The sequence below is a fragment of the Suricata suricatta genome, chromosome 16, assembly GCF_006229205.1.
Source record: "Suricata suricatta isolate VVHF042 chromosome 16, meerkat_22Aug2017_6uvM2_HiC, whole genome shotgun sequence".
Taxonomy (NCBI): Eukaryota; Metazoa; Chordata; class Mammalia; order Carnivora; family Herpestidae; genus Suricata; species Suricata suricatta.
This window is the reverse complement of record NC_043715.1, coordinates 12,656,295-12,669,913: the sequence shown is the minus strand read 5'-3', so window position 1 is coordinate 12,669,913 and position 13,619 is coordinate 12,656,295. Positions and strand designations below refer to the sequence as shown.

The window sequence follows — 13,619 nt, the reverse complement described above, 5'->3', positions numbered from 1 at the left end:
TGTCTGAAATCTTTCCACTGATTGCCTGCTTCCCTGATTTGGGGGCCTGGAGCTTGTTTAGTTATAGGTAGAGTTGCAGATATAGTCCTTTAGCTTACTGGGACTTAACAAACATGCGAAGTCACTTAAATGATGACCGGCCATGTGGGTGTGTCCAGCACAGAAGGCACGCCCAGGTCATGCATCATTCAGTACTAGAGCCAGGAAAGCATCAAGGAAGCCAGGATCTACGCGGGACTTAGGATGTTACTGCCATCAAGTTCTTGCAAACCAGCTGGTAGCTCCATAAAGCATAATCTCATTAAACTCAGTGGAGTCTCTGTTACAAACTGAACTCACTCACGAACTATGTCACCCTCTGAGGCAGAGAAAACATGGCAGGTAAAGCGCCAAAAAGTTCACTCCTCTTCTGACTTCATGGACCCTAAGCAGACAGTCTGTGTTGTAGGCATACATAATTCATATATTTCTAACTATCCTGATTGCTTTCTCCTTTCAATCCCACAGGAAATGAAAAGTATGAAGCCTTCTTGAATCAGGCCAGAAAAAACCTAAGAAAAGACCACAACTGTGAAACACCTGATCACTTAGAGATAACTGAGGACTTGCCTGATGGTGAATCTTCTGAGGTAAGATTCACTTCACCCTGCACAGAATGAATGTGGGAGAAGAATGGTATGTGCAAAGACCCAGGGGCAAGAAGGACACGGTCTCTCTGAGGAACGGAAAGGAGAAGAAACTATAGCTAGAACAAAGAACGGGGAAAGGTAAGAAGCCTCCTAGTGAGCCTAATTAAGGGTTTTGAACTTTATTCTGAGCAAGCAAGTCACTGAAGTGTTTCAAGTGCGGGCTGGGGTAATCCGAACTGCATCTTTAAAAAATCTCTCTGGCTGCCTTGTGAAGCCTGGAGAAGCTCTCGGGAGCTTTGGGGGGGGGGGGTGAGACAGGAGGAGATGTGCTGAGATGTGCTCAGTTTTTAAAAACTGATATGCCTGCACTCATAGGTCTAACAGGAGACCAGGAGAAACCTAACGGAGGACCAGGGGGAAGAGAAGCGGAAAAGAGAGTTGGGGAGAGAGAGGGATGCAATACTTGAGAGTCTATTGAATACTGAAAACGAACAGAGGGTTGAAGGGGGAGGGGGAGAGGAAAAGGGGTGATGGTAATGGAGGAGGGCACTTGTGGGGAAGAGCACTGGGTGTTGTATGGAAACCAATTTGACAATAAACTATTAAAATATTTAAATAAAAAAATAAAACCTGATGGAGTAACTTTGGATGAGAGATGGTGGCGGTGGCGACAAGGTTAGTAACGGAGAAGGTGGAAAGAGTCAAGTAGATTCAAGAAATACTCTGGAGGGGGAGTGGTCAGTGATTAGGGATTGGTTGGATGTGGGGGTGAGGCAGAGGTGACCCGCACCCCAAGTGTCTTGCCTGAAGGACAAAGTAAGGAGGAGGAGGAATGAGATGGGAAACTCACGAGGAGAAGCGAGTCTGGGGGGAGAGGAGGAAGGGACCTGAGTTCTGAAGGTTTGTTATTATGCACGAGATATCTGAGCACCATCCACTGCGGCTCCCACAGGGAGCTGGCCCCACAGGCTAGGGACCTGAGGAGAGAGAGAGGCCGGAGAAAGTGCTTTGAGTCACCAGATGGCCATTGTGATCGCAGAAAATGGTGAGATTCCCTGGGAAGTGTGCTGAGTGAGCAGGGGAGAGCGTGGACTCAGAATAGAGCCCTCTGGTCCCCAACACCTAAGTGGGGGAGGGCGCCGCTCAAGAGGTGCAGCATCATGCCTCCAAGGTGGGAGCCAAGCCAAGAGTTGGTCTCTGGAAGGAGAGAGTGTCCCAGCTTTTAAATAAAGGCTGTCCCCCCCAGGGGAAAGTGAAAGCAAAATCCCAAAATGTCTTCCCTCACCAATTCCCTGAAATTCTTCTCTTACTAGTCCATTCCTGACCATAAAGCCTGCTTTCGCCCTGTGCTCATCTTTTATTTTTTAAATGTTTGTTTATTTTTGAGAGAGCACACGTGGGGGAGGGGCAGAGAGAAGGGGACAGAGGATCCCAAAGCTGGCTCTGCACTCACTGCAGCGAGCCTCCAACTCACCAGCCAGGAGATCATGACCACTGAGAACCGCAGTCCACCCCTCAACCAACTGAGCCACCCAGGTGCCCCTCCCTGTGCTCATCTTTTAAAATGCAAATGTGCATGAGAATATGGTCATGAGAAGACCATAGACTAGGGGCTAGAGAGCCCTCAGACTGGTTAAGACACTGGGGCGACTGGGAGCCCCAAGAGTCACCAGCAATGACTACTTTTGCAGAAGTGGAAAGTGCACCTTAGCTCCAAGGTTGATCATAATTACTAACACGAGCTATCATTTATTGAACTGCTGTCCAGGCCTGTGTCATGCTACTGACCTACATTATTATTTCATTAATTTTACCGTTTTATAGAACTTGGGGAAGTGAACTACAGGCCCTAAGGTAGGCAGAGGAGCCATGATTTGAATCCAGGCCTGTCCAACTCCTAAAACCATGTTCTTAACCTCTGTCCTCTCCCGTTGGGCCCCCCAGAGGTCCTTAAGGGGCAGCAGTGTGACCCCCGCCCTGCTCACCACATTCCTAAGTGGCTCCTGAGCGGAGCCTTAGCACCCCTGTCTCTGGCAGACCTGGGGAGGGGAGTGGGGGGGGGGCGCTTCTGTGAATGGGATGAAGGCAGAGGCAGAGCGAGCCGGTCCCCTGCACAGGCAGGGCTCCACCTGCGACCGCAGACACCTGTAGGTGACGCACACTCCTCTCCCACTGCATCACCACTTCCCTCGGTCTCATTACGAGCCACTCCATACATTAACCTTCCTCCTGGGCCCCAGACTTATGGTTTGAGTCTTCTGAAACAATATTTCTCAACCTTTTTTCACTACCACCTCCCAAGACGTTTTTTTCCCTAGTATCCCATGAAATATTTGTATTATATATAAAAAACATAATCTCTTTGAAGAGTTTGATGTTATTTTTTTTAACTTTTTATTTTGAAATAATGATAGATTCACAGGAAGTTACAAAAAAATTGTTTTCTCCACAGGTAACATCTTACATAACTATAGTACATCAAAACCAGGAAGCAGTCATTGGTACCAGCCACAGAGCTTACTCAGATTTCAATTTTATATACTCACTTTATGTGTGTGTGTGTGTGTGTGTGTGATGTTTTGCATACGTAGGTTTATATAACTCCCACCACAAATAAGATACACAACTGTTTCATCACCACAGAGATCCCTTGTGCTTGTTGAGGAAACAGAATAAAAAACAAAATCTCCTTCCAGCCCAGAAAATACCTCCACAAAGCAGAAGAGAAAGAAAACAATTTTATTATTGAATAGGCATTAAACCAGAATGCGATCCATGTTACAGGCAGTTTGCTAAGAAACCGCAAAGACAGAAAGGAATCTTAGCCTGTATTCAGCCAAACAGATAAAACCCATTAACATCCATGTTCTCCAGGTGAACATCAACTAGTCCTTAAGTAAGAACTAGAACTCACTATAAGTCGTCCTGAAGAAAGAGCACTTGGCAGCACCATCCGTCACTGCATAGTTCATTCTATTTTTTTTAATATTTTATTTATTTTTGAGAGAGAAGGAGACAGCATGAGCAGGGGAAGGGCAGAGAGAGAGGGAGACACAGAATCCAAAGACAGGCTCCAGGCTCTGAGCTGTCAGCACAGAACCCGATGCGGGGCTTGAACCCACAAACCATGAGATCATGACCTGAGCCAAAGCCAGACGCTCAACCGACTGAGCCCCCCAGGGGCCCCTGCATAGTTCATTCTAAATGCACATGCTAATTGAGGTGACCATCTGTATTGGACAATTGGCTTTACCCAGAGGGAGACCTCTCATGTTTGTATGGCCGGGCCCTCTGAAGTCAGGCTCCTAGCCTCTCACAGAAACTGGGAGATCACATGTCAAAGAGAAGCTTCCCAAGGCCTTGAGGAAGATACTCCTGAATTATAAAGCTGCCCAGATTTATAAGCATTTCCAAAAGAACAGAGAAAGAACTTACAAATTTTCTAAAGTAATCGTTCTAAGAAAAAGGAGTGGGGAGATGCCTCTCCCCTTATTTTCACCAACGAGAATAAAGGCTCTTGTTTTTCCTCTATATTTGGTCTTATAAGCTACTCCTTCATAGCCACCGCCCACCGATCTCCTAGCCCCTACACCTGCCAAGCACGATAGCTCTCTATCTCTATACTTTCGTTATTTCAAGAATATTCTATAGATGGAATTACACAGTATGTAACCTTTTGAGACTGGCGCTTTTTTTTCCCATTGAGCATAATGCCATTGAGATCCAGCAATATCAATGGTTTGTTCCTTTCCATTGTTGAGCAGTATTCCATGATAGAGATGTACCAGTTTCTTTACCCTACCCAACACCCCTGTGAAAAGTTTAATACCACAACTATACTGGATATCTGTTTATGTACTGTAGTCTTTTGGAATGCCATAAATCATTATAATTTCTAAATTTTTTTCATTCACCCCTCCATGAAGCAATTTTTTTCCCCTCTTAGGTGATTTGACCACATTGAGAATGCATGTTCTAGAAGAATTTGCGCACTTGTTTTTTTTTCTTGCTACAGTTAAGTGCTCGGCTCCAGATGGAAGTCGAGCGACTTATAGTCCAAGGCTATTCCATAGAACATCAGAAAACAATTATCCCTGATTCCATGGATGACTTCAGCCATCGGAGTCGTTGCAGACTAGCCAAGTGAGTACCCTTCCGTGGTAGGCTTGTTTCAGGGGATAGCGGAGCAAACAGTGTTGCCCACCAGAATGCTGCCTGAATCAATTAATGGTTGGTCATATAGAAATGAAATCTACCTCGCCTCCTTCATCTGTTATCTTCTAGCATCCAGCCAACCAGGCGTGTCTCTGCCTCCAAAAGTCAGAAACCTCTGGCTTTGTCTAATGGATAGGGCTGGCTTCAGGCTCATGAGGGCTCATACTGACTGTGTTTTGAGATAATGGCTGAAACAGCAGTGTGGACTTTGCAGAGGGAGGGGGAGTAATCTTATTTCTAGCTTCCTGTCCGAAGGGTGGTGGTTCTACACTCCAGTTCTGAGGTCAAAACTGCATAGGAGATAGAAAAGAATAGCACAGTCACTCTTTTGTAAAAGTGATTGGTAAAGAGAGCCTTATTAACTGTTTCAGAGTTCAGCTGCCAGAATATATCCTGGACTTTGGCTGCATCATCCTCGGTGACATCCGAACACACATCATCAAGATCACCAACACCAGTCATTTCCCAGTGTCCTTCCACGCAGAAAAACGTGTCCTTCATGATACGGGTAACCAGGCTGGGGAGACCCTTTCCTCTACAGTTTGTCATTTCTAACAAGGTGCCCATCTGTACTGATCTTCTGGAGTAGTGGTCATGCTTCTTCGGGGATCAGCCGAAAGAATTCTTGGGCCATTAATTGATACTTCAAAGGGTCGTCCTGTCCCAGAAGGGCTCTCTCTCCTGCAGCTCTTATTTGCCATTACTCTTTCCCACAAAGAAATTTTATCTTGGCCCAGGTTTCAGTACTGAGTTAGATCGTGTAAAGAATCTGCCTTACTGTGAAACGGAAACATTCGAAGTGAAATTTGACCCACAAGGGGCCAATCTCTCAGTTGGAAACAAAGAGGTCATTCTACCTATCAAGGTAAGATGTGCTGCCGCACCCAACTGATCTTCCCAACTACCAGCTCTGCTTGCCGGTCACCCCCAGGATGAATCAGTTACTAGCGCAGAGCCATGATTCTTCTCCCCAACCCCATGCCACATGGTAACAGCAATTTTATGCCCGTTCTAGGTGGTAGGAGGGCCAACGGTTCACATCTGTCTCCAAGCCGAGGTGACCATTCCTACTCTGACACTGTCTTGTGAAAAAGTGAAGTTTGCCACAATTCAATGTGGACAGTGCCTCGTGGAAACTATTCAGTTTTCCAATAATCTCCAAGTCCCTTGTGAATGGTTTGTCCTGAGCCATAAGCCAGTTAACAAGGTAAACGGGTTGTGACCCATTGGTCGCCTTTTTCCCATCTCCATTTCAGCGAGATTTTCAATTCTGGGCCTCGCTTTCATTATTCACTCTTCTGCCAAAGACTTGCAGTGGCAACCATGGCTTCCTAAATACAGTCTAGACCCTTAACCGGCTTTTAAGGACTTACCAGGCCATGCTATCCGGTGGATGTCTTACTCATCGCTTTAGCCTTGGTATCTACACATTCCCTGACACTTGGAAGGGACTCAGTAAATGTAGGCTGGGTGAGTGGAAAATGGAATAAATTTGCTTTCCATAGAAGATGATCTAATTGTCTAATTATCTATTAACCAGCTGGAGAAACACATGCCAAAGTACTTAAGACAGAAACTATGTGCTGAATTAAAACCAAAAACACGAATCTTTGAGGTCCAGCCCTCTTCTGGGGTCTTGGTTCCTGGTGAGAGGACCAATGTGCAAGTGAAATTCATGCCTAAAGAAGAGGTAAGCTTTAAAGAAATGTGGTTTCATTCAGAGTCTCTGGATCTCTTTGGGCTTTACTCAAAGGCCACTCTTGATTAGACGGGCTCCAGGGAATTTTTGAGTGTTCTTTGCCTCATTGTTGTAATAAGGACTTCAAGTGCTTGTTTCATGTAGTACCTATGTGGCCTGGTAGTTAAGAACACCAGCTCCAGAACCAGACCTATCTAGCACATTGACTTTTATCAGCAGACCTGGGGTAGTGGCCTTCTGCTTCTGTACTGAAAGACTCCATGGCTTTGAATAAATTCCTTAGCCTGACTAAACCTCAATGTGCTCACAGATAAAACTAAAAATAACAATATCATATGTCAAAAATCCCTTATTGCAATTTTAAAATCCAATAAACTCCAGAAACTGGGGAACAAAATTTTATAAGATTCAGACCCAAGCTCATTTGGTAGAAAAACCTCATCCAAACTGACAGGAGACTATTTAACCTTTATTTATTCCACTTAGTTTGCAGAGTCAAACATTGTAACTGCAGAAATCTTAGTGTCTGATTATAGGGAACCTGCCTCCAGCCCTGCTGAGGCCATTATGTAACATGGGGTCTATGCACAGTGTTTACCTCTTTAAAACTTTTTAAATTTGAAATCATCTGGACCAGAGGATTTTAGCTAAGACATTATCAACCTGCAGTAGCTACTTCCTAGGATCATTTTGAAGATTATATGAATAAATGTGAATAAAATACATGGTATACTTCTATGTAGTATTTCAATAACTATTTATAGTTGGGGTAATAATAAGCCCTTCCTGGTAGATGCACTCCCTGGGCTTCACAAATATTTCTTTTGTGAATGTCATTAGCACAAAGCTACTCCAAGCAAAGCACACAATAAAAGTACAGTCTGGGGCGCCTGGGTGGCTCAGTCGGTTATGTGTCTGACTTCGGCTCAGGTCATGATTTCACGGTTCGTGGGTTGGAGCCCCGCATTGGGCTCTGTGCTGACAGCTCAGAGCCTGGAGCCTGCTTTGGATTCTGTGTCTCCATCTTTCTCTCTTTCTGCCCCTCCCCTGCTTGTGCTCTGTCTCTCTCTCTCTCAAAAATAAATAAGTATTTTTTTAATTTTTAATAAAATGAAAATAAAATAAAATCCTAGAGCCAGAGAGAGCCCTGAAGAAGTTACACTGTAAAGCCTAAGGCATTAGGGGGATATCTTTCTCTACTTCATTCTTTTAAAAGAAAAAAAAATCGATGTGGGTTTCACAGAATACCTACAGTTAACTCCCATTTTCCTGTTCATGGAAATGCTCTGAAGAAATGTTTAAGAGTCTCTAGTGAGAAAGAAAAAAAGCGAATGGCTTCATATCTGATTCTTTCTTAAAAAGCCCCTGTTTTTTGCATTATCAAAATCTCCCCAACCCTTTAAAAAGAAAAGAGAATTAATGTTTGTCATTCTTAGAGAGTCTTGAGGAGCTTTACTGTTGGGCTTGTCAAGATTTTGGATAGTTTACTAAATGAGAGACATATCAGTAAATAAGTAAAAAAAAAAAATAGGTTTGTTCAGAGGTTCCATATATGTTGAGTTGGAATTGGTCAAAGTTAATAAAATGTTTCCACCAATTGGGAGGGGAACTTATTGATTATATACGAGGAATTGGTTAGCTTTGCAACCAATACAATACACATCTATATCTCCTTCAGCATCAGCAGCATGAGAGAAATCACTGATATTATAATATATGTGCAGAACACTGTGTTAGGAAACAAGGAAATGAATGAAATGTTTCTGAAATATTTCCATAAAAAGCAATTAAAATATAGAAGTTTGAGTCAGAAGGTGCTAAACCCATAACTATATAGAAAATCCTTTTAGCCAATAATTCATTCTCTTACTATCTCTGTCAATAGATATTTTTTGGGTGTGTATGTATGTCCATACACATTCCATCCATCTGATTTTCCCCCCTGAACTAAGATAGGTAAGATCACTTCAAATCATGAAGCCAATCATGACCTTCAAACCCATTCCATGAACCCAACTATATCAGAATGACCTGGGCATCTGGTTAAAAATGCAGAATTCCAGCCTTACCCTGCCCCTATCAAGTTGGGTTGGGGCCTGTGAATCCACATTTTTAATAGGTCTCCCAGTGAAAACCAGATTAGGATAGTTGATATCACGATTAACTGGAATTCAGATTGTAATTATATCTGATAAACTGAATGCCTCAGCTGATCATCCCTGACCTGCTACTTAACTGCATTTTCAAATAATTTCCATACATTAATTCAGATTCTCCAAAAAACAGACTTGGACAAGGATTCAAATGAAAACAGATAATTTGGAAAGTGTAGGGAACACTGATGGAGAAGTAGAAAGTGGTCAGGGAAAGAAAGGGAGCTAATAAGGCATGTGAATGAACCAGCTGCCTTGGAGACTGGAACATAATCCTACTGGGAAACTCTAAGGAAGTAGACAAAATGCACATTTCAGAATTATCCCTTCCCAGGAGCAAGGGACCCGCAGTATTTATGTGGTAGCTCCTGAGTCATTGGTTGAAAATTGCTCCTGGAAGGGATTAATCCCCAGCACTTCGGCTCCACCCATGAAATGAGAGCCCAGAGATGCAGCTAGAGGCACATCTGAGCACACTGGAATGTCTGAAGTATCTGAGTGTGGCATTCAGAGGACCTTTTACGAGTGATGACACACTTTGTACAGTGCCTCGCATACTAGAAACCTAGTATTAATACAGTAATAATAAGTTGTATGTAATCTTACATGAAAAGTGTTCTCTCAATCTGAGTAGGATCAAAAAAAAAAAAATCTGAGTAGGATCAATTTTGTCCCCACAGTGGTTTTCAGGTTACCAAGAGTATAACACAAAAAGTTAAGATGCTTGTTTTGTTTCTTTACATTTTCCAGAAATTCTACAGCCAAACCCTGGTTTTCCAGATTACCCAGAGTCCTCAGAAGCTTACACTGCTGGCACAGGGGCAAGGTCTACAGCCGCGCTTGGAATTCACTCCTTCAGTTCTGGAGCTGGGGCCACTGCTGCCTTATGCTCCTGGAGACGAGGCTGAGGTGGTGGTGAAGAATCCCTGCAACTTTCCCATTGAGTTTTACTCCTTAGAATATGACCAGCAGTATCTCCTAGAAGAGAAGGTGAGCAGGGACCAAAACCAAATTTCATTTTCCTACCCCTGCTAAGTCCTACCATGTACTTATGCTATTCTGTCTGCATGGACAACTTCCTCCTGACCTTTGCCCCTTGTTGCCTTTAAGCTCTTTCTTGTCAATTTAAAGATCACTTTGTAGCCTTTCCTGACCCTTGCTCTAAGCAGAATTCATTACTTCTTTGTAATCTCATTTCACATTTTAAACAACTGTTTGAAAAACTAATCCATGCTCATGGTTAAAATTTAAGCAATAAAAAATCTATGCTGCCATCATATTTGAAGTGAATTTCTTGTAGACAGCATGTAAATTAAGTCTTTAAAAAAACACTCTGGCAGTCTCTGTCCTTAATTAGTATATTTAGACCATTTACATTTAATAAAATTATATAAGGGCTTAAATCTGCCACTTCCTGTTTGTTCAAGGCTATATATTTTCCAATTGTTCCTCCATGTACTTGTTTTAAACTTTTCTTTAGAGCAGTTTTGGGTTCACAGCAAAATTGAGGGGAAGGTACAGATATTTCCCATATACCCCTTGCTACACACACATACATACCTTCCTCCATTATCAACATCCCCTGTTACACTGGTACATTTGTTATGATTGATGAACCTACCTTGATACTTCATAGTCACCCAAAATCCACAATTTACATTAGGGATCACTCTTGGTGTTGTACATTTTTTGGGTTTGGACAAATGTATAATGACATGTGTCCAGCATTACAGTATCATACAGAGTATTTTCACTGCCCTAAAAATCCTCTGTGCTCTGCCTATTCATCCCTCCCCACCCCCCAACCCCTTACAGCCACTGATTGTTTTATAATCTCCATAGTTTGACCTTTTCCAGAATGTCATACAACTGCAATCATACAATATACCTTTTCAGATGGGCTGCTTTCATTTAGTAATATGCACTTAAGTTTCCTCCCTGGCTGGATAGATCATTTCTTTTTAGCCCTAAATAATATTTCATTGTCTGGACATAACAGGCTATTTCTTTGTTCACCTGCTGAAGGACATCTTGGTTATTTCCAGATTTGTGCAGTTATAATTGAAGCTGCCATAAACATCCATGTGCAGATTTTGTGTGGACATGAATTTTTATCTCCTTTGGATAAGTACCAAGTAGTACAGTTGCCAGATCATATGGTAAGAGTACATTCAGTTCTATAAGAAACTGCCAGACTCTCTTCTGGAATGGTCAGACCATTTTGCATTCCCACCAGCAGTGAGTGAAAGTTCCTGTTGTTCCTCCTTCTCATCAGCTTTGGATGTTGTCAGTGTTTTGGATTTTGGCCATTCTAATAAGTCTATAGTGGTATCTCATTTCAATTTGCATTTCCCTGATGACTTACGATGTGGAGCATCTATTCATATACTGATTTGCCATCTGTCTATCTTCTTCAGTGAGGTTCCTGTTAAAGTCTTTGGCTCATTTTTTAATTGGATGGTTTGTTTTCTCATTGTTATGTTTTAAGAGTTCTTTAAATATTTTGAATAACAGAAGTCTATCAGATGCATCTTTTGCACATATTTTCTCATAGTCTGTAACTTGTCTTTTCACTCACTTGACATTGTCTTTTGCAGAGCAGAGGCTTTTCATTTTAAGGAAGTCCACTTTCCTAATTATTATTTTCATGGACCGTGGCTTCAGTGTTGTATCTAAAATGTCATCACCGCACCCTAGGTCACTCTTGTATCACCTTCTAGGAGTTTTATAATTGTTTGGTTTTTCTTTTAGGCCTGTGATCCATTTTAAGCTTGTGAAAGATGTGGGGTCCATCTAGATTTGGGTTTTTGTATGTGGATGTCTGGGTCCAGCATTTAGTTGGAAAAACTATCTTTGCTCATTGTATTGCATTTGCTCCTTTGTCAAAGGTCAGTTGACTATATTTATTTAGGTCTGTTTATGGGATCTCTGTTCTGTTTCACTTCATCTATCCAGATCCATTTTTACTATCTCTGCCCTGCTCTGCTACCTTGAGGCTGAGCTGTATGAACTACACCTTTATCTAATACACTTAGTACTCTACTTTCTAGAAACTGCCTCTTGGTTCCCTACTGTGAGCAACTATGAAATGAGCCACTAATTTCTTTTTCTCTCTCCTCACCATCCTGTAATTTAAAATTATATTATTTAAAAACTTTTTTTAATAATATCCTTATTTTTGAGAGAGAGGCAGTGAGAGCCAGGGAGGGACAGAGAGAGAGAGAAAGAGAGAGGAAGACACAGAACCCAAAAGAGGCTCCAGGCTCTGAGCTGTCAGCACACAGCCCAATGCAGGGCTCAAACTCATGAACCATGAGTTCATGACCTGTGCCAAAGCTGGATAATTAACTGACTGAGCCACCCAGGTGCCCCTAAAAAGGATATTCTTTTAAATTAATACCTGCTGGGTAATCATCTCATGTTTTGCTTTTTGTGGTATATTTGTTGTGTCAGAACTTATAATGTCAGTATGTCAGAACCTAATTTCTATCACTTAGTTTTAATTCTATATTTAATATATCCAATGTTCAACACCAGTCCTTGCAATGAAGCTTCTCCGGTAACCGCTGTATTGTCTGAAACTCATTCTCAGTAGGATCATGGGAGCACTGTTCCCTGAGTACACATATGTTCATAACTATTTAGCTGTGGCTTTTATGCTTGAAGATAAGTTTGGCTGGATACAATATCCTTGGCTCACATTTTATGCACTTGAATATCTTAAATGCACTGCTCCATTGTTTTCTCCTAAGGCTTTGCTGTTCATGAGGTCTGATGCTTTTTTGCTTATTAATTAGTTATCTGTTGCTGCAAAACAAATTCCCCCAAGCTTAGCAACTTAAAACAATAAACATTTGTTATCTCATGTTGTCTGTGGGTCAGGAATTTGGGAATGGCTTAGCTAAGGTGGTTCTGCTTCCTCTGGACCCTCCCCCAACTCAACCTTTAAATCTCCTGTCTTCTTTACATCTAATATTTATGATTTAGATTCCAATTTAGATTCTGCATCTCGAAGTTTTTCTCAGAAGGGGAATTTGTCCCCCTGGAAAGGAGGCTTTTCATTAGGTATTCATGAAATGCTCAATGGCTGGTGTTGGCACTGCTCCTCTGTTGTGGGCCAGGTGCAATGCAAAGCAGTCTAAGACTGAGCTATGTATGCAGGTTTCATAGGGAGTGCTCTTAGGAGCAACAGCAATGGAGAATAAGGCACGCAGTGTGGGGCAGAGCGATGAGCTGTGGTAAGATTTCAGCAGAGACCTCAGCAGACCCCACAGGAAGCTCCAGCATTGGCCCCAGTGGGACCAAGCTGGCCAGGCCCTTGTGTGTCTCCATCACCCAGCCTTTGGAATATTCCTTCCTTTTGCCCACTGACCTGCCCTGCCACCTCTGCCCTGAATCAAAGCTCCACATATGAGTGGGTCTACCCTAAGCTCTCTCTTCTATATCATATCATTGGTCGGTTTGTCTTTCCCAATACCAATCCCACATCTGTTACTCCAGTTTCAACAGTCCTAATATCTAGTAGGGAAATCCTCTCTTTTTCGTCTTCATTAATGATTTAACTATTCTTTATCCTTTTTTTTACCATTTTTTTAATATTCAAGTATAATTAACATACAGAATTATTAGTTTCAGTTGTTGTAACTCTTCTTAGCCCTTTGTTCATGCACATTAATTTGAGAGTGAGCTTCTTAGCAGTGGTTTTCACACAACTAAAACTAGTGATCCTGGAGAAAGGATCAAAACAGACTTTTCACATAAATTGGGCCATACAGAAAGCGATTGCTTTCCAGAACCTTATTATCCTATGTTTTATAAGTATACATACATGCTAGGGTGACCAGATTTAGTAGGGGAAAAAAACAAATTACGCAGTTAAATTTGAATTTCAGATTAAAAAAAATATGACTTACTTTATGTGGA

The 13,619-nt window shown here is 42.1% G+C and overlaps 1 protein-coding gene across 1 annotated transcript in view; it reads left to right on the top strand.

Annotated features, from left to right (window-relative positions):
- HYDIN (HYDIN axonemal central pair apparatus protein) overlaps nt 1-13,619 on the top strand; it is a 417,349-nt gene that overhangs the window by 296,064 nt on the left and 107,666 nt on the right. Inside the window, exons 31-37 of the mRNA XM_029925166.1 lie at nt 508-629; nt 4,645-4,772; nt 5,216-5,352; nt 5,582-5,709; nt 5,860-6,051; nt 6,385-6,534; nt 9,447-9,686. Coding sequence (XP_029781026.1) covers nt 508-629; nt 4,645-4,772; nt 5,216-5,352; nt 5,582-5,709; nt 5,860-6,051; nt 6,385-6,534; nt 9,447-9,686 — 1,097 coding nt within the window. The remainder of the gene's footprint in view (nt 1-507; nt 630-4,644; nt 4,773-5,215; nt 5,353-5,581; nt 5,710-5,859; nt 6,052-6,384; nt 6,535-9,446; nt 9,687-13,619) is intronic.